This window comes from Acinonyx jubatus, chromosome B3 (genome assembly GCF_027475565.1).
Source record: "Acinonyx jubatus isolate Ajub_Pintada_27869175 chromosome B3, VMU_Ajub_asm_v1.0, whole genome shotgun sequence".
NCBI lineage: Eukaryota > Metazoa > Chordata > Mammalia > Carnivora > Felidae > Acinonyx > Acinonyx jubatus.
The window spans coordinates 36,124,986-36,146,116 of NC_069386.1; the positions used below are offsets into that span (position 1 = coordinate 36,124,986).

The 21,131-nt window shown below is 52.5% G+C and overlaps 1 protein-coding gene across 2 annotated transcripts in view; it reads right to left on the reverse strand.

Annotated features, from left to right (window-relative positions):
* CORO2B (coronin 2B) overlaps positions 1 to 21,131 on the reverse strand; it is a 133,409-nt gene that overhangs the window by 58,566 nt on the left and 53,712 nt on the right. For both annotated transcript variants that reach the window (XM_027067627.2, XM_027067626.2), the window contains one exon: positions 4,774 to 4,974. In XM_027067627.2, the coding sequence (XP_026923428.1) occupies positions 4,774 to 4,974 (201 nt within the window). The remainder of the gene's footprint in view (positions 1 to 4,773; positions 4,975 to 21,131) is intronic.

Here is a 21,131-nt window from a genome sequence, read left to right on the forward strand (position 1 = left end):
GTAGGGACAAAAGTGTGCCTTCATGAGTCCACAGCGCATAATTGATGCTCAAAGCCATGATTAGGATCCACCAAGAAAGGGCCCAAATATTTTCGGTGTTTCTACTGAAAAACTCAGGAAACTGTTTTTAGAGCGATTTCTGTCAAACTGAGGGGAAAGAAAACCTGGCGCTAAAGTACTAGAAACTTCTTCCGAAAATCGACCGACGTGGAACAGCTCCTCTCTACTGCTGACAGATAATGAGAGGGTTCTGAACTTGGCATTATTGTTATTGTTTGTAAGCCTCTCCCCAGCCCAGCTGGGCCAGGCCTGCAGGCTTGGCGTGACCATAGTGGGCAGGAGACTGGCAGGCTTGGCCCACGAAGCGGAGGAGGGGAGGCATTTGCCCTGATGCCCGAGGACCTCCTCTCTGGGCGTGGACCCTGCTCCCCATGGTCTCACTCGGTCCTGCCTCAAGCTAAGGGGACCTCCTAGATCAAAGAGTTGCTTCAGCCACCCACCCCACTGACACCCCTTGCCCTCACTGCAGATACTTCCGTCTTGCTAGCATTTTCTCCAGCAAGTTACATGCATGTGTAACTCTGGGAGGAAACATTTGCAACAAACATAATGGAGGGCCGAACGGAGCCCCTCTCTACCGCCTCTGAGAACTCAAGGGCTCCCTCTTCCCGCCAACAAACTGCTTTTATTTATTTATTTTTTCTCTAAAATACAAAACATTAAGTGTTCCCCTAAAAACAAATTTAGAAGCTATGGCTAAGGAAAAAGAAGGAAATGAAAGAATTCGAGATCCCAATACTCAGAGATAACCCCTATTAACATCAAGTGTATCTTCTCCCAGTCTTTTGCAGCTCGGTAGATGGAATAGAAATTTTCTAATGAGATTAATGAAGTTTGACCTTTTTGTTTCACTTAACAGTTGGTCATGAAATTTTCTCGCATCAAACACTCTCCTGCATCAGCCGTTCTCAAAGTGTGTTCTGGGGAGATTCCCAAGACTTTCAGGGATTCTGTTGGGTTGAAACTATTTTTATAATAATACGAGGACAAGATGTGTCTTATTCACTGCTATTCTCTCACAAGTATACAGCAGAGTTTTCCAGAGGCTGCGTGCACGGTATTAAAACAGGCTGAATGCAGGAGCAGATATACAAATCTAATATAAATACATATATAACATGCAAATTTTCTATTAAGCCGGATGAACTTAAAGAGATTTGCAAAAGGGTAAGACAATGTTTTTCTTCTCATTAATTTTTTGTGTTTTGGAAAATAGCTATTTCTCATAAAAATATGTTTCTTGGGAGAACGTGAAACGGGTTCATTAATGTTATTTTAAATGAATTAGGGGCTCCTGAGTGGCTCAGTCAGTTAAACGTCTGACTTCGGCTCAGGTCATGATCTCATGGTCCGTGGGTTCGAGCCCCATATTGGGCTTTGTGCTGACAGCTCAGAGCCTAGAACCTGCTTTCAATTCTGTGTCTCCCTCTTTCTCTGCCCCTCCTCTGCTTGAGCTCTGTCTCTCTCTCTCTCAAAAATAAGTAAACATAAAAAAAAAATAAAAATAAATAAATGAACAAATAGCTATTTTTGAAATTCCTTTGTTTTTATTTTGAATATGCCAAATACTGACAGAGCCCATCTAAGTAAAAGTTCTTTGGCGTCCTCAATACTTTAAAAAAGTATAAAGTGATTCTGAGCTGAGCACTTGGCCACAACTGCTTTACATCATCAGTTTTTTTAAAAAATGTTTGTTTTGGGGAGAGAGAGCAAGCAGGGGAGGGGCAGAGAGAGAGGGAAACAGGAGACCGAATCCCAGGCAGGCTCTGCGCTGTCAACACAGAGCCTAATGCAAGGCTCCAACTCGAGAACAGCAAGGTCATGACCTGAGCCCAAATCAAGAGTCGGATGCGTAACTGACTGAGCCAGCCAGGCACCCCTACATCATCAGTTGCGATGGCTGCAGAGCTTCCCTTCATGTGGATGTCCCCTAAATTCATTCACACATTTCCTTATTGATAGACCTGCAGATTGCTTCCAATCTTCACTATTATAAAAGTGCTACATGAACCATCATGCACTTCTGTCGAGTGAAAACTTACCGAAATCAGAGAAAACAACAGAAACCAACTGGCAGAGTGAGTCACTGCCAGCCCGTTATCAGTCACCTTAAACACAACGTATCACAGAACGCGAACAAATAAAGTTGAAAAGCTCTGTGTACGTGGAATACATACGTATGTGTACAAATACATCATCTCCATCCAGAGTCTCACACTCCATACAGAGTACCTGTTTTTCCTGCTGTTCTTGAAATGTTTACAAATTCTGATCATATTCTAGACCAGTGCTTCTACTGACAATAGCAAACTCGTTGGTACCACTGTAGAAACTGAGAGGAAGAGTTTAGAAACTTTTAAGCAATTTGAGAGAGAAATTTTCTCTCTGTAGGAAATAATCGTAAAAAAGATCGAGCACTGAAGAATGTTGCAAACATTTTTTTTTTTTTTTTGTATACTTGAGACTGTTTCTGTTGGACGGATTCCCTGAAGTGGGATTGCTGGGCCAGTGGATATGCGTATTTACATGCTAATGGTTATTGCCAAGCTACCTGTAAGTTTGACGTAAATACATCAAGTACACTAAGAATGTGTTCCGTCACAGCCTTGAAATACCAAAGATGATTATACTTGTATATCTTTTCCTATTTTAGTAGGTTAAAAGACTGATTTTCATCTTCTGTGAACTACTTTTTCATATTGTTTGCCTGTTTTCTACTGGGTTCTTTTTCTCACTGGTTTTTCTGGACCGCTTCTCTATTCTGAACATGGATCTGTTGTCTGTTATATAGCACCAATCCTGTATCAGTGACGTGGCTTGCCTTAAATTTTCCCTACCTGTCTCATTGCAGTATAGAAACTTTACCTTAAAAAGATTTTTTTTTGTTCCAATCTATTCATCACTTCCTTTATGGTTTGGGGATTCTCGTCTTGCTTAGAAATCCTTTCCTTATTGCATGATTTAAAAAAATACTCGCCAGGGCACCTGGGTGGCTCAGCGGTTAAGCATCAGACTTCGGCTCAGGTCATGATCTCACTTGTGGGTTCGAGCCCCACGTCAGGCTCTGTGGCTGACAACTCAGAGCCTCGAGCCTGCTTCAGATTCTGTCTCCCCCTCTCTCTCTACCCCTCCCCTGCTTGCACTCTGTCTCTCTCTCTCTCAAAAAAAAATAAACATTAAAAAAAATAATAAAAAGAGACTCTCCATTTCCTGTAATATACTTGCAGCGTTTTCTTTTCTCTCTTGTCTCCTTTCTCTTTTCTTTTAATGTTTAGATCTTTAACACATCTGGAATTAATTTTTGTTACAGTGTGAGCCACTGACTATTGTCCTTTGCAAGCCACACATACTGTGGAGTATCACAGGGGTGCCAGCAATGGGCTTGAGCCCCAGTTGGGACCAACCCAAACGTGGCTGGAGTTTAGCTGGTCCCGTAAGTAGACGGAGATCTGAGCCCATCTGGTTCGAGAGGGGAGACAAGCTACATTTCAGAATCCTTCTGAACGTATTAAGAGTTGTTGTGGGCATCTGTGGGCAAAGTCCATGAGCAGAGCTAACGATTTTGCCAGGAAAGTCCCCAAACGCCTTTTCTATGCTATGTGGTCCACAAACGGCTTCCATATCTACTATCCCAGTCCATGCCAACATCATGCACGTAGACGGGGGAGGATTCAGCATCCCCGTTTTGCCATTAGGGGAAGCTAAGGTGCCGAGAGGTTAGGTGACGTGCCTGAGATCGCGTGGCTGGCAAGTGGCAAAGCCCACCAGAATCCAGGCTTCCCGCCACCAGGGCCATGTCCTCAGTGTCACTGCAGCTGCCCCTTTTAGTGGGGGGAGGACATGGCCTATGGCTTTCCCAAATCTGTGTTCTCCTACCGTGGGTAGGAGAGACTGGAAAAATCCATCCTCCACCGCCAACTGACGGCGGATTTTGAGAACTGACGCTTCCTTCCGCTCCTCCCCTGAGTGGTTTGGCGGAGGGTGGGAGTAGAGATGAGTCAGGCCGGCGAGGGAGAGCTCAGCCATAAACAAGCGAGACTGACAGCGAGCACTTTCCCTGAGGCGCGTGACCTCCCACGGGCCTCCAGGGACTCTGCCTGAACGCAGAGCTTCAAAATTTCATGATCTAGGTTTTGCAGATTTAATTGGCTATATTCACAAAGGCGGCCACAGAAGGAGGAAAACCTTTAGATGGGAAGTGGGGACGAGGGAGAAGATAAATTATTTCCAGCCTCTCAGCAGAGAGCTCGAAATGTTTTTTTAATGAGTGTGTCATTTTTGCAGCCGCCCCGCGTGCCTACGGCTGGGTCTTCACCCTGCCCACCTCCAAACCAAAAGGGCATCCGAGATACACAATGGCAGCACCGGACCTGGTCTTGGGGGTCACCCAGAGATCCGATGTCCCAGTCCCCAGTTAACGGGAACCCCATGTATCCGAAGGGAAGTGACTTGTCCAAGGGCTTCCGGGAACAATCTTTGGGGAAGTGTTGGGAACGGATCTCAGGTCTCCGGGATCCTGGCCTGCACCTGTTCTGGCGAACCTCAGGAAAACCCTGGGGAGGGCACAGCCACCCGACACATGACGAGGAAGCAAAATGGCGGGGCAGAGGGTGGTGGTGCAGAGGGAAATGGAGGCAACAGGCTCAACAGTGACCAAGAAGGGCTTCTCCCTGCTCTGGGCCACAGCCGGCGCTAGGGAGGTGCGGGTCCTACCTGCTCGAGGGGGATGACCAGGAAGGAGCCACCTCCCGCGCTCTCGGTGACAATGGCCAGGAAGCGGGCATTGACAGCACAGAAGTGGTTGTCGTGCACATTCTTGGTGATGGGGATACCGTCGAAGCAGTGCTCCCGGTTGGCCACCTTCCCGTAGACGTTCCGGAACTTGGAGCTGCGGTATTGTGGACGCCAGGACATCTGTGAGGGACCAGGAGAGACAAGGGTCAGGCAGGTCACTGCTTCCGGAAGGGCCTGGCCTGGGCACTGGGTGGAGGGACGTGGAGACAAGGGAAGGGGCCTCTGAGAGTGCAGGGCCCCCTGTGTGCCCCGCCCCATGCTGGAGGACTTACTGTCGTAGCAAACTCTTGCAAGAGCAAAGACTGGCATGAGGGCACTCACACATTTCTTGTCTTTTTACACACTCCCATCCCACCCTCCAGACAAGATGTAAGGTCCTTTCACTTTCGAGGGACATGGCATGTGACAGAGCAGACCATCCACCCAACAACACGTATGGGCTGCCTTTTGTATGTCAAAGACGGTGCTCAATTCCGTATGGGAGGTACAGACAGAGGAAGCTGGGTGTCCACAAAAGTGGAGGGTGGGGGAGATGTCCCCCTATAGGTGCAAAGACACAACCATCCATTACCATCCCCCTCTCTGGTTCTCTCTAGAGCTTCTAATCCACAAATGCACCCTCAGAAATCTCTTAGTCCTATATCTCACCATCATCACCAGGCACAGAGAAGTTAAGTGACTTGTCCCAGGCCACACAGCTAATAAGCAGAGCCCTGAACACAGGTCTCCCGATTGGCAATCTGAGACTCTTTCCTATCCCAGCCTACCCTTCGGAGCGATGCTTCTCAACGCGTGGTCCAAGGATCACCTGTATCAAAATCATCTGAGCCTCGTACAACATTTGTGAGAAATGCTGACCCCTGGGTCCCAGTCCAGACCTACTGAATCCAGTATTTGGGGGCTGGGGCCAGAAATTGGCATTTTAATTCAGCTTTCCTCCCACCTGCAGGAAACACACCGTGAGACAGAGGCACATTGAAGTTTGAGAGCCCCTGTTCTAGACAAGGGAGTGGTGCCCCTCCCAGCCCCTCGCTACCCACCATTGATGACACAGGCTCCAACCGACCAACCAGCTGGCCCCTACTGCATGCGTGTCCCGTGCCATGCAGCCAAGAACGCAGATGCGCACGAGTAGGTGCGTAGAAGACTGAGTGGGCAGCCCACAGCGGAGTCCAGCTTCACTACAAGATGGTGCCTCCTAGGGGAAAGCCCTATAAATGGGCATCATCACAGATGGAGCCCACATAGGAGTGCTCTTGGTGGACATGTCTCTATGTGCGACGGGCCACACGCAAGTCCCCAGCTGGGGCCTGGCACGCAGCTGGAGCTCAACAGTGCTGTGTAAATGAACATGCTTCTGGCCCAACTCTGCCATCATCAATGCCTTCCCCTTGTTGCCAAATCTCCTGATGTCTCCCACCCCATCTCAGGACACAAAGAGGCAAGGGTAGTATCCTTACAGGAAATTTCCAAGGGACATCAATACAAAAGGAAGCACTACCGCAGAATCAGGATACCAGCTCTGGGAACTGGAAAACAAAACTTTGCATTTGATTTAAATAACGTCAGGAGCTCAGCCGTAAAGGTCTCTTCATTGAAGGAAGGAGTTCAGATCCAATAAGGAGAATCTCAGGGAAGAGAATCTCTGAGAATCTCAGGGAAGGTTCCTCACCTGCCAACAAATCCTCTTCCCACCCGCTCCCTGAACCACCTCACCCCTACCTTCTCCACTGCCCAGATCACTCCACACTCCAAGGGGCCTTCTCCCTGCTTGCCACTCCTCCCTCCCTCCCTCCCTCCCTCCCAGCCTCTGCCCACACTGCCACCCACTCCATCTGCCTTCTCTGGTCCCTGCCCAAGTTTGCCAGGACTGGTCACGACAAAGTCCTGCTGGAGGGCAGTGCACTGAGCCCAGATGGGAGCCTGGTCAGCGCTCCTGGCTGCATGATCTTGGGGAAGCCCCCTCCACTCTCAAGGCATCAATTCCGTGTCAGGATTATGTCAGCGATGCCCAGAGTGGGGTCCCAGGTGGTCACTCACGATCCCCTTACATGGCACAGAGATGAAGTTTTAAATTTTAGTAGTTACGTGTTTATTTTAATTTGTGTTAGAAATAATATAACTTGCATGCCAAATCTACGATTTCACACATATTACTGCTAATAAGGCTAAGTTAAAAAATAATGAATCAATTAAAAAAAAATACAGCATGAAAACCATAGCATAGACCTGGCAAAAATCCAGTCTGACATGGGAGTGCTAGGAATTGCTCTGTCCCTTCCACTGGAACATTCTAGATTCCACAGTTCCCATGAAAGAGAAAGAAAGAGAAATTCCAACTCCTGTTCCATGCTGGTGCATTCCCGGCCTTCACCCCTCTTCCCTGCCCAGCCTACGGGGACCGACTTAGCCTTCGGGGACCGACTCAACAGCCCCAAACTCCTCAGAGCCCCTGGACGGCCAGCACCTCTCCCTGAGCAACTAGTCTCCACGTGTCACGAGCTCTCTCTTCCCAGGAGGACAGTCTCAGCTCTGTGGTGGCAGGCGGTGCCCCCAAGGCCTCTGAGCCAGACTGAAGACTGGTTTCTGCTCTTCCTGGGTAGTCCACGTGAGTCCTGGATGCCATGGGGAGACCTGCTGGGCACCCGGCCTGGTGACAGGCCCAGCCCCTCCCTGGGTGGGGGGTAGACAGCTAGCGTGCAGTTCAGTCTCCCCCAGACCGCAAGGTCCCGGGAGCCACTTCCTAGCCCACGTCTGGCGAGCAAGACGACAATTTCTCTTTCCGCTCCAAGCACAGCCCACGGCCTGGCACCTGGGATGGGCTGAGCCAGGCCCGTCGATGACAGCCCAGCACTAAACTCTTCCCCGGTTCAGACTTCACTGCAGGGCCTCACGGGTCGCTGTGAGGATGAAGGGTAACAAGGACCAGACCGGGAGCCACACAGCCCCAGATACACTGCCACCTTTGCTGCTGCCTAGCTGTGTGACTTGGGCAAGCCACTTAACCTCTCTGTGCTATACCTCCGTCGGCTCTTATATAAAGGAGGGTAATAATCCCTGCTACCTCCACGTGTGCGGAGGAGTCAATGCCAAACTGCCGTGACGTGCACAGCACAGTCCCAGCATCCCTCTGGATGCTCATTTGATAGAGCAGAAAGTGAGGCAGGAGAGAGGAAGGGTTGGGCTCTGTGCAGTCCCCCACCCTGCACTCCCGCTCCGTGTCTGCCATGGCCGGGCAGATCCACACGGGCCCCCTGAGAAACGCCGAGTCCCAGAGCTCCGGCGACATTCAGGCAAGCTGACCTGGACGGGCTCTCCGGAGCCCTTCCCACAACACTCACATTACCCCGGGTGGAGCCCACGGGTGCTGGCTGTACCTAGGTCTATCTTCCCGTGTGACTTCATCTCCACTGCCTTCTCCTCTCCTCCTGCCTCCTCCCCTTTCTGTGCTGTCCCACTCTCTGCCCTTTCTTCCCTCCCCCCATCTCCCCGGTGCTGCACCCCTCGGGGTGTATACAAAGAGGCATTTGTGGTCAAGGCCCCTGGTGGGCATACCTGTGTTCTTAAACACATCCCACTGGTGTCCCTCATAGCCCAGCTAGTGTTTCTGAGCTGGATGCTGCAGCCTGAGGGTCCAGAGCCCAACCCTCGGGGCTTGGGGCCTGCACTCGGAAGGCCTGTTCTTCCCACGAGCTTGTCTCCCGGGGCTGGGCCCCAGCAGGCCCTAGAATGATGTAAGCCTGCTTCCTGGGAAGAGTGGAGAGTGTCTTTCCAAGGGCTTTGTTCTCCACAAGCCCGGCACTGGCCTCTTCCCACTGGCTGGTAGGCTGGGGCCGGATCGCCAAAGACATTCTCTCCTCTTGGCTAGGCCTTCAGAAGGGCCAGGGGCCCGCGTGGTCCTCATCACTGCGCCTGCGGCCTCACCTCACTCAAAACCCACAGCAAGCGTGCACGGCAGGGGGCTGCACCGGGCGTCTGCGGTCCTGGGTTTCCATTCCCCGCTAAGCTGACTCCCGCTAAGCCTTGGGAAAAACACTGTGCCTCTCTGAGCGTCAGGTGCTCCAGCTCTAAAACAAAATCCGTAGTTTGTGATTTTATGTGGTTGTTTAATAAGGATCAAAAGGAGATAACATAGGTGTAAGTCCCATTCAAGACACCACTGCTGCTCCTGTGGGCCCAGGCTATTGAGGGGCGTCCAGGAGAGCAGCAACTCATATTCTGCTTTCAAGTATGGAGGAAATGAAACCGGTGCCTGACAAGTTCACGGTAATCTAACCGTCGTGTGGTGGCAAACAGACTGTGGAACGTAAGTGCCATGGGAACTGGACATCAGGGAAGGGGGGTGTCACTGTGGGCCTCACGGGGGCAGAGGCCATCCACCTGTACCAGGCACGGAGGCAGCACGGGGGCCGTGCACAATCCCCGTGGGCAGGAACTATGGCTGTCCTTGTACAGGCTGGGAAACAACCCAGCCCAGCTTCAGACAGTTGGCAAGCCCACGAGGCGACTCGAACCTGTTCTTGCCTTCCTGACTCTACAGCCCAGATCAGGTTTGCTCAAACCATTTATGATGAAAGATTTCAATACGTAAAAATTGTTGGGGGGCTCCTGGGTGGCTCAGTCGGCTAAGCGTCCGACTTCGGCTCAGGTCACGATCTCGCGGTTCGTGAGTTCGAGCCCCGCGTCGGGCTCTGTGCTGATGGCTCGGGGCCTGGAGCCTGTTTCAGAATCTGTGTCTCCCTCCCTCGCTGCCCCTCCCCCGCTCATGCTCTGTCTCTCTCTCTCTCTGTCTCAAAAACAAATAAATATTAAAAAAAATAGTTGGGAGAATGGTAAAATAATCACCCATCACCTAAGTTAATTATCATTAACATTTTGCCACATTTCTTTTTCTCTCCCCGTGTGTGTGTATGTGCACGCACACATGCACATCTGTCCTTTTTTTTTTTCTTTTGTGGAATCACTTGAAAGGAGGTTGCAAACGACATGACTCTTGTCCCCTTATTACGTCAGCATGCATTTCCTACAAAGGAGGACAATTTCCTACACGAGCACATTTTACCACGATCACATGTAGGAAAATTAACAGTTTCTCAATACCATCTAAGACCCAGCCTATACTCAAAGTGCTCCCAAATGCCTTTTATAGCTCTCCCATATTGTGAACAACCAGGACGGGGAGCCACGTGGCTCCCACGTGTTTCATTTGGTGGTGATCTTTTGCCTCCTCTCCATCTAGAACATCCCCGTCATCTTTTTTTGTTTTCTTTCTTTCTTTCTTTTTTTTTTTTTAATGGCACTGAGTTTTTGAAGACACCAAGTTAGTTGTGTTATAAAACATTCCAGAGCTCTGTCACATGTTGCTTTGTGACAGCTTCAAAGTCATTCCTGTATTCTCTGCAAGCTTTAGGAGTCAGGAGTAAAGCTTTGATTTGATTCAGGTTAAAGATGGCCCTGTTACTCGTCACTTGGCTTTGGTGGGGGAGAGGATGGAGAGGAGAAGGCAGAGGCAACGAGTGCCAAGCACCTGGTCTGACAGAGAGCAGTGAGGGACCGGCTGGGTGCGCTGAGGGTTTGTTCTGAAGGGTGGTGGACCGCAGGCCCTGGGGGGCTGACCTTTCCCCCCGCAGTTACTAAGGGGCTGACTTCACTCTGAGGTCAGCTGCATGCGTGTGCAGGCAAGGGAACAGAAAACACTCCTCCCTCTTCTGCCCGAGGAGGGGGCCATGCCCAGGCTGGGGTGGAGGAGCTGCCCAGACCTCAAAGGGAAATCAGTACGGCAGCCAAGAGATGAGCTACAATCTGGCCCTCTTCCCTTCACCCCCTGACCCCCAAGCACAGCCTTGATCCTGGTGGATCCCCCCAGCTAATTCTAGCGAGGGTGGGACGCACACTCCCTCTCTGCACCTTTCAAGCGCAATCAGCACAGACTGAGACACATTGGAGCTCCTTAAAAAGGACACCTTTCTTCATGGTTAAGGCTGCCTGCAATGGAAAAGGAAGCTGCCTTGATGAGTAGTGAGCTTCCCAACCCTGGAAGGGTTCAAGATTCCGGTGGATGACCTGTGATCAGGGTGATGTGGAAAAATGGTCTTCTGGCCCCAAGATGAGATCACAGAGCTCCTCTGTGAAAGACATTGTGTTGTAACAGAAACGGGCGTTGGGGTCAGAGTGGCCAGCAAGGGTCATGGTTCTGTCGCCCTGGCCAGGATTTTTCTCTCTCCTGTTGCTAGCTTGTGAGCTCCCTGGTCAGCCAACTCCTTCTGTCCCCCGCACCGCCACACCCCAGCCCCGGCCCGGCCCTGGACCATCCTGTCTAGCAGGAGCCTCACAGTGACCCTGGTTGAATAAGCTCATAGGATGAGGGGAGGGCAGGAGCCAAGGTCAGGCACAACTGCCCAGTTCCCTGGATGCGACACGGTGGAGCCTCCCTCAGGAACCTCACGCCAGAGCTGACTTCAGCTTACTGAGGTCTTGAGTTTCCTTTTCAAACGGATGCCCCACTCCTGCGCACAGGATGAAGGTCGGTCCTTAAGCCCCCCTCCCCACTAGTGCCTCTAGGTCCACGGCCTTCCTTGCAGCGTGTCTGTCCTGCCGGTCACACAGCCCCATCTCCTCTGGGCTCCTTGTCACCAGGAGGCCAAAGCCTCTGAATTCAGTACAGCTCTCCGTCTAGGGCTCCGCGAGTCCCTTGCTGCTGACGGCACAGTATCAGCAAGGCGACCAGTGCCCGCAGCACCACCCCAAGAAGCCCCCCCCCACGTCATAGCCATGGCCCAATCTAGACACCACCTCGTTCTCCTCCCTCCGCCCCAGCTGACCAATGGGCAGATACCATAACCTCACTGAAAATATACAGTACGTATGTGACTAATTTGAGGCTCAGGGGGGTTAAGAGACTAGCCCGAAGTCGCAAGCTATGAACGTGGCAGGGCCAAGACCAGCCAAGAACTTTTGACTCTCAGTCTACCGTTCTTTCCAATCTAGGACTCATCTTCTTTCCCTTTGGCCTCTCTCTAAACTCACATCCCCTCGCCCTCGCTCCGTATAACACAGGGCACTACACAAAAGTATAAAGAAACTACAGAGTAGGCAGAGCTTGGGAGTCAGAAAGAATCCAAATTTACTATTTGTCAGCTGTGTGACTTTACGCCAGTCGCTCAACCTCTCTGAGCATCAGTTTGTCTATCCATAAAATGCAAATAATGTCTCCCAGCTCACCGGATGCGATGAAGTCACCAAATACAAGGTGACTGGCACAGGGCAGATACTTGCCAAACACTAGGCCCAGCCTCTCCCCTTCTGTAAGGGAGAGGCTCTGACCTCAATTAAGTGTTTACTTGGGGAGGCCAGGATCTGCCAGGAGGAGGAGGAGGGGGCTGGGCTGAGGGTCAGGAGGAGGGAGGGAGAGGCTCTGGCCTCCAGATGTGCACAGCTGCTGGGCCTGCTCCCTGGCGGCCTCTCCCTGGGCCCAGTGCCATCCCGGTCTCCCTCCGAGAGGAGGAGGGCCCGGAAGGAAGGAGCATTCATTTCGCAGCTGAATGGCCCTTGTAGCCTCTTAAGAAATGGAGGCTGGCTTTTTTCTCCTCTGAGATAATCACTATGTACACTCCACATGGAAGCAAATTGTATCCTGTCCTCCGATCCTAGAAATGATTTATTGTGGCCAGCGGGTACATTTTCTAGATGATGGTGACTGAAATGTAGTCCTTTAACTGGAACACAAAAACGTCTCCGACTCAGGTGAAGGGGGAGCTCGCGGCTGCGTCCTCGGGGGAGAGCGGTCAGCCAGAGAGCCCAGGAGGCCACGGGGATCTGCGCTGGCCCATCGGGATCTATGGGAGAGCCACTTTCTGGCCACGTGCTGCCAGAGAAAGGCTGACACGTTCAGTCTTGTTGGGATCACGGGCTGTGTGACGTGGGACGAGCCGCCTTCCTTCTCCTGGATCAGTGGCCTCTTTGTGCAACGTGGGCATCAGCCACACCTCCATCCCGAATCTCTGTGAGGACGGGACGTGAGGACACAGGGGAGAGGTGCCCACAATGTGTGGGGGCCCTGAGCCCGCATGCTGGTCACCTGGCCCTCCTCCATTTCTGAGCTGGCTCTGCTTTCCCGAACCCGGGACTGGACACACAGGGTAATAAACAGGCAAAGTTGGAACTATTTGCTTACGTATGTATGTATGTGTGTATGTATTGAGAGAGAGAGTGCACAAGTGGGGGAGAGGGAGAGAGAGAGAGAGAGAGAGAGAGAGAGAGAGAGAGAGAATCTTAAGTAAGCTCCAATGCTCAGCATGTGGGCTTTAACCCACAACCCTGGGATCATGACCTGAGCTGGAATGCAGGTTTCTGGCATGTTCCTCACACCAGAGGTTCTCAAATTGACTTCCACGTAGGCCCAGGGTTCCAAAGTGCAGTCCCAACCCATAGCATGAAGGTGCTCCCAGCTTCCTTCTCGGCTTGAATACAAACAGCTCTGGGCCCTCTGGGTGGCTCAGTCGGTTGAGCGTCTGACTTCGGCTCAGGTCATGATCTCACGGTCTGTGGGTTCGAGCCCCGCGTCGGGCTCTGTGCTCACAGCTCGGAGCCTGGAGCCTGCTTCGGATTCTGTTGTCTCCCTCTCTCTCTGCCCCTCCCCTGCTCATGCTCTGTCTCTCTCTCTCAAAAATAAATAAACATCGAAAAAACTTTAAATAAAATCAAATTAAAAATTCAGTTTCTTAGTCGGACTAACCACATTTCGAGTGCTCAGTAGCCATATGTGGCTAGCGGCCAACACACTGAGCAGGACAGATTACGGAGCATTTTCATCATCGCAAAAAACTCGATCGGACAGTGGCGGTAGAATCTTGCTTGGCCCCCAGAAGTCACTCCTAGTAGAGGCTAATGATCAAACTGAATCTCCCAATAGTTACTGACCCAATAGTTACTGACTCAATAGTTCTGACCAGAAAGAACGTAAAGGGACCGGGAAGGCCATGGTCTGGGGTCACCCCAATGACCTTCTCTCCACCCCCAGCAGATGTGGAAGGCCTGAGTGCCGGGCGGTGCTCCCACCGGCTCCCAGAGCCTCTTGTGCAAGCCCTCCTCCGCCGTGCAATGGGATCCCTCCCCGCTCTGTCCTGTCTCCCTCCCTCAGAGAGCAGGTCAAAGCGGGAATGAACTTGGTTGGGACCGCACCTTCTCAACAGCCTGCAGATGGGAGGATACAGATAGCATCCCATAGAGGCTGCACGCTGCCTATCACCCAACGCAAGTCTGGCCAGACGTGCAGTCTATTCCTGGAGCAGGCTTCTGCCCCGGATCCCTGCCGTCTTTTCTGTTCCGCTGAGCGGGACCGGACACGTGAGGAGGAGGCTGCCGGCCTGTGCTGCTCCTGGCTCTTCAGGACAGCCTCCCACCGCCCTCAGGATGGCTCCCGAGCTGGGAAGTCTTTCCTGAAGCTCCCAGATTCTGTCCTGTGCTCCCCTTTCCCTGGCCTCCTCGCACTGGCAGCAAGGGCCGACGTGGGATCGGAACTCCGATCTCACACCCGTGTTTGCTCCCAATCTCGCTGGATGTTACCGAGGGCAGGGATTCTGTCTCGGCCTTCCTCATTTTTCCAAGGCTCACCATCAGGCTCAATACGGTATGGATAAAGGTTTAGTAAACACGTGAACGAATGAAGGGATAAGGAATAAGGAAAAGCGACTCTGTCACTGCCCCTCATAGCCTCCAAAAGCTCCCCTGATGCTCCCAGATCACAAACCTTGCCCATCCCCCCATGGGGATCTGCAGGACAAGATCCCAACTCGTAAGATCCGACCTGGGCAGCAAGCTGGGGAGATGTCTGCCCCTCTATGGGCCCAGCTTTTCCTGCATGCGGGTCCTGACACACAAAGGCTTTCATGGAACCAACCACACAGCCTGTCGGAGCAGAAAAGCACCCTTGGGTCCCCTAAAATCCAGCCTCTCGTTTCAGAGACTAAGGCCCAGAATGGGAAAGGGATTTGTCCAAGATCACACAGCAAGGTGATACGATGATGACCGGTCCACACTGCAAGACGCCTGTTGGGGGTGAAGGGTGAGGAAGGGTGAAGGGGTACGGTGTGTATTCCATGGGGCTGCCAATTTCCTCCGCATGCGGACCCGGTGGGAGTGTCCCGAGTGGGCAGGCCTTGCCCAGAGAAGCACCCACCCACCACCGGGGTTCTATATTCCTCTGCCCAGTGAGGGAGGGGCAGTGGAGCTCAAAGCCCAGGCCCAACAGATGGTTTCTATTTGCAGCCACTGAGCCCGGTCTGTGCCAGACTTCTGACCTATTTTGAGGAACGGAGGGCCCCAGTGGCTCAGGGATGGCCTCCCACTCACACCCCTTAACCCACAGTTTGGCAGGGGATCAGTGGGTGGTTCAGGGCTGGTGGAGACGGGGAGCGGAGGAGGAAAACCTTTGAAAATGAGGCTGGGGTGGATGTCCTCAAGCCTGAACGCCAGAGAAGGGATCCTGAGAGTGTGAGTCCCAGGCCAGCGATCTCAGAGTCTCCTGGGGTATCTGTGGAAATTCAGCTTCCTGGGCTCCACTTCCGGATCTCACTCTCTGCGAGGGGGCCAGGGAATCTGCATTTGAACAAAGCTCCGCAGGTGATCCCCACTATTCATCGTACTGTCTGTGGACTGACAGCACGGGTATTACCTGGGGGCATCCGACTTTGGCTCAGATCATGGTCTCACGGTCTGTGGGTTCGAGCCCCACATCAGGCTTTCTGCTGTCAGTGTGGAGACTGCTTTGGATCCTCTGTCTCCCTCTCTCTCTGCACCTCCCCAACTTGTGCTCTCTCTCTCTGCCTCAAAAATAAATTAAAAACAATTAAAAAAAAAGAAATGCAGAATCCTGGGCCCCACTTGGGACTAAAGCAGAATTCCAGTTTAGTGAGATCCCAGGTGGTCTGCAGATAGGCAGTGTTCCGGTTCAACCTGGAGTGAGGGCTTGCTAAAGCCTAACCCCCGGGCCCCAATTCCAGAGCGTGTGATTCAGGAAGTCCAGGGTGGGTGCTGCCTGAGACTCTGCCTTCTAGAAAGTTGCCAGGTGATCCCGGAGCGAAGGAAGCCCCTAAGCTTCGGTGCAAGGGGCACTGTGCCCTCGGAAGCCCCGGTTCTGTGACCTTTCATAAATCCCTTTGCTTTGCTGAGTCTCAGTTTCCCCATCTGTGAAATGGGTAGAATTCGTCCATTTTCCCTAGGATAGCTGTGAGGCCCCAGTGAAATATAATGACAAGTGTGGAAGCACTTTGTGAACCAAAGTTACTATATAAAGCCATTTGCACCTTAAAAAGTACTTGAAGGGATATCATTTGCCCTTAACAGCCACCCTGCGGTAGGGCGGGTCAGTCCACGAGTTGGCCTAATGTGTTCCTCGAGGGATTTATTCTGCATTCCTAGACTGCGGAGCACAAGGTAAGTGCTTGATAAGGCTGGTGGGATTCCACCTGAGCCTTCTGGTTCTCAGCCCAATTCTCTTTCCACTGAGGTTTTCACTGAGGTTTTCCTCCCACCCTCCTCCACGGCCCTCTGGTTTCTTGGTAGGTGAGGCTAAGCAACTTTTTTTTGTTTTTAAAATATTGTTCGGTAGTTGAGGCTATAGGCTGAGCTGGGGAGACCCCCCCAAAGGCACCTCACCCGTGAAATGTCCTGCCTGATGCTTAGGATGATTTGGGATCTCATGTGCAGGACTCCCGGCCCAGCCCCCGGAACACCTGCATTGCAGGGGTCCTTCCCCGTGGAGGGATTTGCTCATTCGGGCGTCCCCAAGCCAGCGCACCTCACGGCTCATATGTGTGTGAGGTCGGACCCAGCACAGTCAAGGAAACCTCCAAAAACAATGTGCCAAGCATGCTTCCTGGGAAGGGGGCATTCAGTGCTGCCTGTGGGCGGAGTTCCATGAGCTTTCCCAGGGTCCAAGGTTTCCGCTGGTCGGTCTTGTAGCCAGGGCTCCCTGGGACGGCCTACCTCCCGGAACGAGACCTTGGCTCCCTGTCACCCGTCAGCGCAGGCAAAGACGGGCTGATAAACTGTTGCAGGAGGAATGTGGTCACTTGGCTTGGGCCTTCCCCTTCCCGAGAGATAATTTATCCAGAATGCAACGCAGGGAGGGCACGGAAGAGCAGGATGGTCTTCTTGCTATGGACTAGTGTCCCTGCTAGAGAACAGAGGGAGGTGACCCATGCCTCAGTGCCCCAAATTAGAAAGGGAAAGCCGAAGACCGTTACGCTACCGTTAATCATCTTGGGTATAGACAAGGTAAAGCATCAGCCTGCCCACAGAGAAGCAGACACCGGGCCACCTGCACACGGCTTATTTATTTATTTTAATATTTATTTGTTTGGGGAGAGGGGGCAGGGCCCGAGAGTTGGAGACAGAATCCGAAGCAGGCTCCAGGCTCTGAGCTGTCAGCACAGAGCCGAGCCCGATGCGGGGCTTGAACTCACGAGCCGTGAGATCGTGACCTGAGCGGAAGTCGGATGCTTAACTGACTGAGCCACCCAGGTGCCCCTGCACACAGCTTATTTGGAGATAAATTCTTTGTGCGGCTCACCAACCCCCTAGGGATGTGCGTGTGCAAGTGTGTGTGTGCATGTGTGTGTGTGTGTGTGTGTGTGCATAGGAATTACCATTTTCTCCAAGACACTGGAGAAACTTCATCAGCTGATGGTCTAGAAAAGAGAGTGGAAACTTTTTGATTAAACTTAATGTCACAGAGAAAATAAAAAGGTGTTTGTTTAAAAAACCAACTGACTGATGAAGGTCTCATGATGTTCTCTACCTTTCACTCATTGCCTTATAAAAAGCATCTACTAAGGGGAACCTTCTTGGATCTTTGGCCAACGAATCCCCTAGGATAGCCACTGCCGGCCAGACTCACGAGGAACACAGCCTCGTCCAGGGGGCCATGCTGTGTCCCACAAGGACCTCTAGCTAAGCTCCAGAGCTCTGTACAGCAGGGGAGACCCACATTCAGTGGTGATTGGCTCAGCCACTCAGCAACTTCCTTGGAGGACGTTTGTTTGTTTGTTTGTTTGTTTGTTTTTTAGGGAGGGGAGGGACAGAGAGAGAGGGAGACACAGAATCCGAAGCAGACTCCAGGCTCCGAGCTGTCAGCACAGAACCCGATGTGGGGCTCGAACTCATGAACCATGAGCCGAAGTCAAACGCTCAACCATCTGAGCCACCCAGCCGCCCCCTTCCTTGGAGGGTTTAAATGTGAGCTACGTGGAGCCAGCAGTTGGTGGCCGAGGCAGAAGTCACAAGCAGAAGGAAGGGGTAAGGAGAAGAGGGCACAGAGAGGCATAAAGAGGGTCACTCTTCCTTTTTAGATATGTAAGCAAGCTTTGCTCCTTGACATTTGCTAATTGTGACCTTGCCCCTCTTCCTCTTGGCAGCATCCATTCATCCAGAGAGGCTTAGGGCGGTCAAAGCAGGAATAAAAAACACGCAGGTTCTGACATCCAAAATAGGATTTTGGAGCTACGCAACAATCTTAAGAACCAGAGTTAAGAGGCTTTTCTCCATTCCGGTCTCCCTGCCCTTAGCAACTTGAAGAGTCTCCCTTGGCTAACTCTGGTGAGACAGCAGAGGAAGGCTGGGAAGCCCACTTCTCACAGACAGAGGCTGAGAGTGTGAAGGGCAATCAGCAGCGAAGTTCATGTTCAGGTGTGCGGCCTGATTTGCCACACTTTGTGCCAAAATCTCAGGGGCGATGCGCTCGCTAGGTTGGAGGTCGCACTCAGGGCAGAGGGGTGAGGGGTTTCGCTCCAACTTCTTGGTTAGGATTCTGGAAGAAGGGGAGTCTGGGTGCCTCAGTCGGTTAAGTGTCTAACCTCAGCTCAGGTCACGATCTCTCGGTTTGTGGGTTCGGGCTCCACGCTGGAGTGGTGGTGCGGAGCCTGCTTGGGATTCTTGCTCTCTCTTCTCTCTCTGCCCTACCCCACTTGCGTTTTTTCTCTCTCTCTAGTATATAATAAATATTTCAGTGTTTATTTTTGAGAGAGAGAGAGAGAGCGTGAGCACAAGCGGCGGGAGGGGGGTGGCGCTCAGAGAGAGAGGGAGACACAGAATCCCAAGCAGGCTCCAGGCTCTGAGCGGTCAGCACAGGCCGGGCTCGAACTCACAGACCGAGCCAAAGTTGGACGCTTAACCAACTGAGCCACCCAGGCACGCCAATAAACCTTTTTTTATTAAGATGTTTTATTTAGTTTTGAGACAGCACGAGCAGGGGAGGGGCAGAGAGTGAGGGACAGAGGATCTAAAGAGGCTCTGCACCGGCAGCCGGGAGCCTGATGTGGGATGTGAATTCACGAACCACGAGATCGTGACCCGAGCTGAACGAAGTCAGATGCTCAACCGACCGAGCCACCCAGGTGCCCCATCAAAATAAATAAATAACCTTAAAAAAAAGGATTCTGGAAGGAGAGCAACTGCTATTCAAAGAAGAAGTGGCCTCGCAGGATTAAGATGGCCCAGGGGAAGGGCCACAGGGGGCTGGGTGTGCAAGCCTGAGCCCCCTTCAGCTCTTGGCTGGTGGAGAGAACCCAGCAGTCCGCCCCTGCACGTCCCTGAAGGAGGACATGGAAGGTGTAAAAGCCATGGGCCACCAAGAAGTTGCCATTGTGAGGGGCAAGCTAACTGCATCAGAGGCTGGGGGCAAGATGGATGTGAGACAAAAGCTCACCTTTTGGGACCATCGGGGCCGAGAAAAAAATGGACCCTGAGTCCGTCAGTTGCAGACTTCAGTGGCAGGTGCTCAAAGAATGCTCCAGGACAGGACAGACCAGCCACACCTCAGTGGTTGTTAGCCAGGACATGTCTAAGGAGCAGCACAGAGCCAGAAGACCCCTTCCCAACACCTGAGGTCACATAAGCCCCGACCACCTATAGCCACAGATGTCATTTTGAAAAAGAGCCAGACGAGGAGGAGGTCTGAAAGACGAGTCCTCTGGAATCACTCAAGCAGAAGTTAAATTACCCAAAGAGGCTGAGGCTTTGCCTCACAAGGCTATGCCAGTGACCGCCTACCTCCTCCCCACCCCGGACTGGCCTGAATGTGTTTTATTACCGTGACTCTGCGAGGCGGGGCTTCTGAATGAGATCACATCAGCTTTGGCGAAAATAAAGACTCCATATCCTCTCTGCACATCCGAGCTGTCAGGGAGGCCATGGAAGGCCACGAAGGCCGTGCACTGCACACTTGACCGTGTGAAGAGCACCCCCTGGGGTTACAGAGCGTGGGCTGGCGTGGGGGAGGGTGCTGCCAGTCCCTTCCCAAGGAAGAGGAGGCCAGAGGCCAGAGGCCAGAGGCACAGGAAGAGGGCTCTCATCGCTGTCCCAGAGGCCAGGCTTGAGCCGACAGGATGGCCCGAGGGATCCCGTGCACGCGCAGATCTGCAACGTCATTCCAGGCTTCTGATGCCCGGTCATGTGGCTGCCCCTGGGAGCCTGTGAGGCCTGCCCGCCAGTCACTCTCTTGCTTCCATTACTAACGGGAAATAGAGTCTGTTTCTACCAACCAACAGAGAAGCCCCTCCAGCGACGCGGAGGGTCAACAACCGTCTCTGGCAGCTCAAGAGAAGGTGCATATGCGTCGGGACTTCCTCCAGCGTGGGCGCTGGCTTCGAGAGGTTCCTGCACTGAGCACCCTGACCCTGTGGACTCACCCTGCCTGAGCACCTGGGGCATCGCCTGGCGGCAACCCCCACCTGGCCACTGGTCCTCCCCGCTCCGCGCCTCTCGTTCAATAAAACAGACATATGCCTACAGCTTGAGGCGTTCCCGGTTGCCCTTTTGTTCTGTTTTTTGTTTTTGTTCTCGTTTGTTGGTTTGTTTCTATTTGTCTTTGTTTCGTTTTGTTTTGCTACTTGCAGCCCAAAGCATCCCAGCTGATAGAAGAAGCAAGAGCAGGAGGCAGCAGATGGCTGAGTCTGTGGACACAGCCTACGACATGTCTCCATGAGGTCTCTAGGTCTCAGAGGCTCTGCCCCCACAGTCAAAACCCCAGTGATTCCGGAGACCGTGAGGAGGCCCAGACACCACAACGCCCAGCCCACACCCGGCCCGGGGCCTCTGCCAGAGCGGGGAAGAAAAGTGAGGACCCCTACGTTCCCCTTCCAGGTTTTCGTTCCTCTCCTACAGCTCCTCGGGTGGGCTGAGGCAGCTGCCTCTGCCTCCTGTGTGGCAGAACATGCTGGAAATGTCCCAAGGATCGGGGGAGGGTAAGAGTGATGATCACGGCGGGGGTGGGGAGCAAG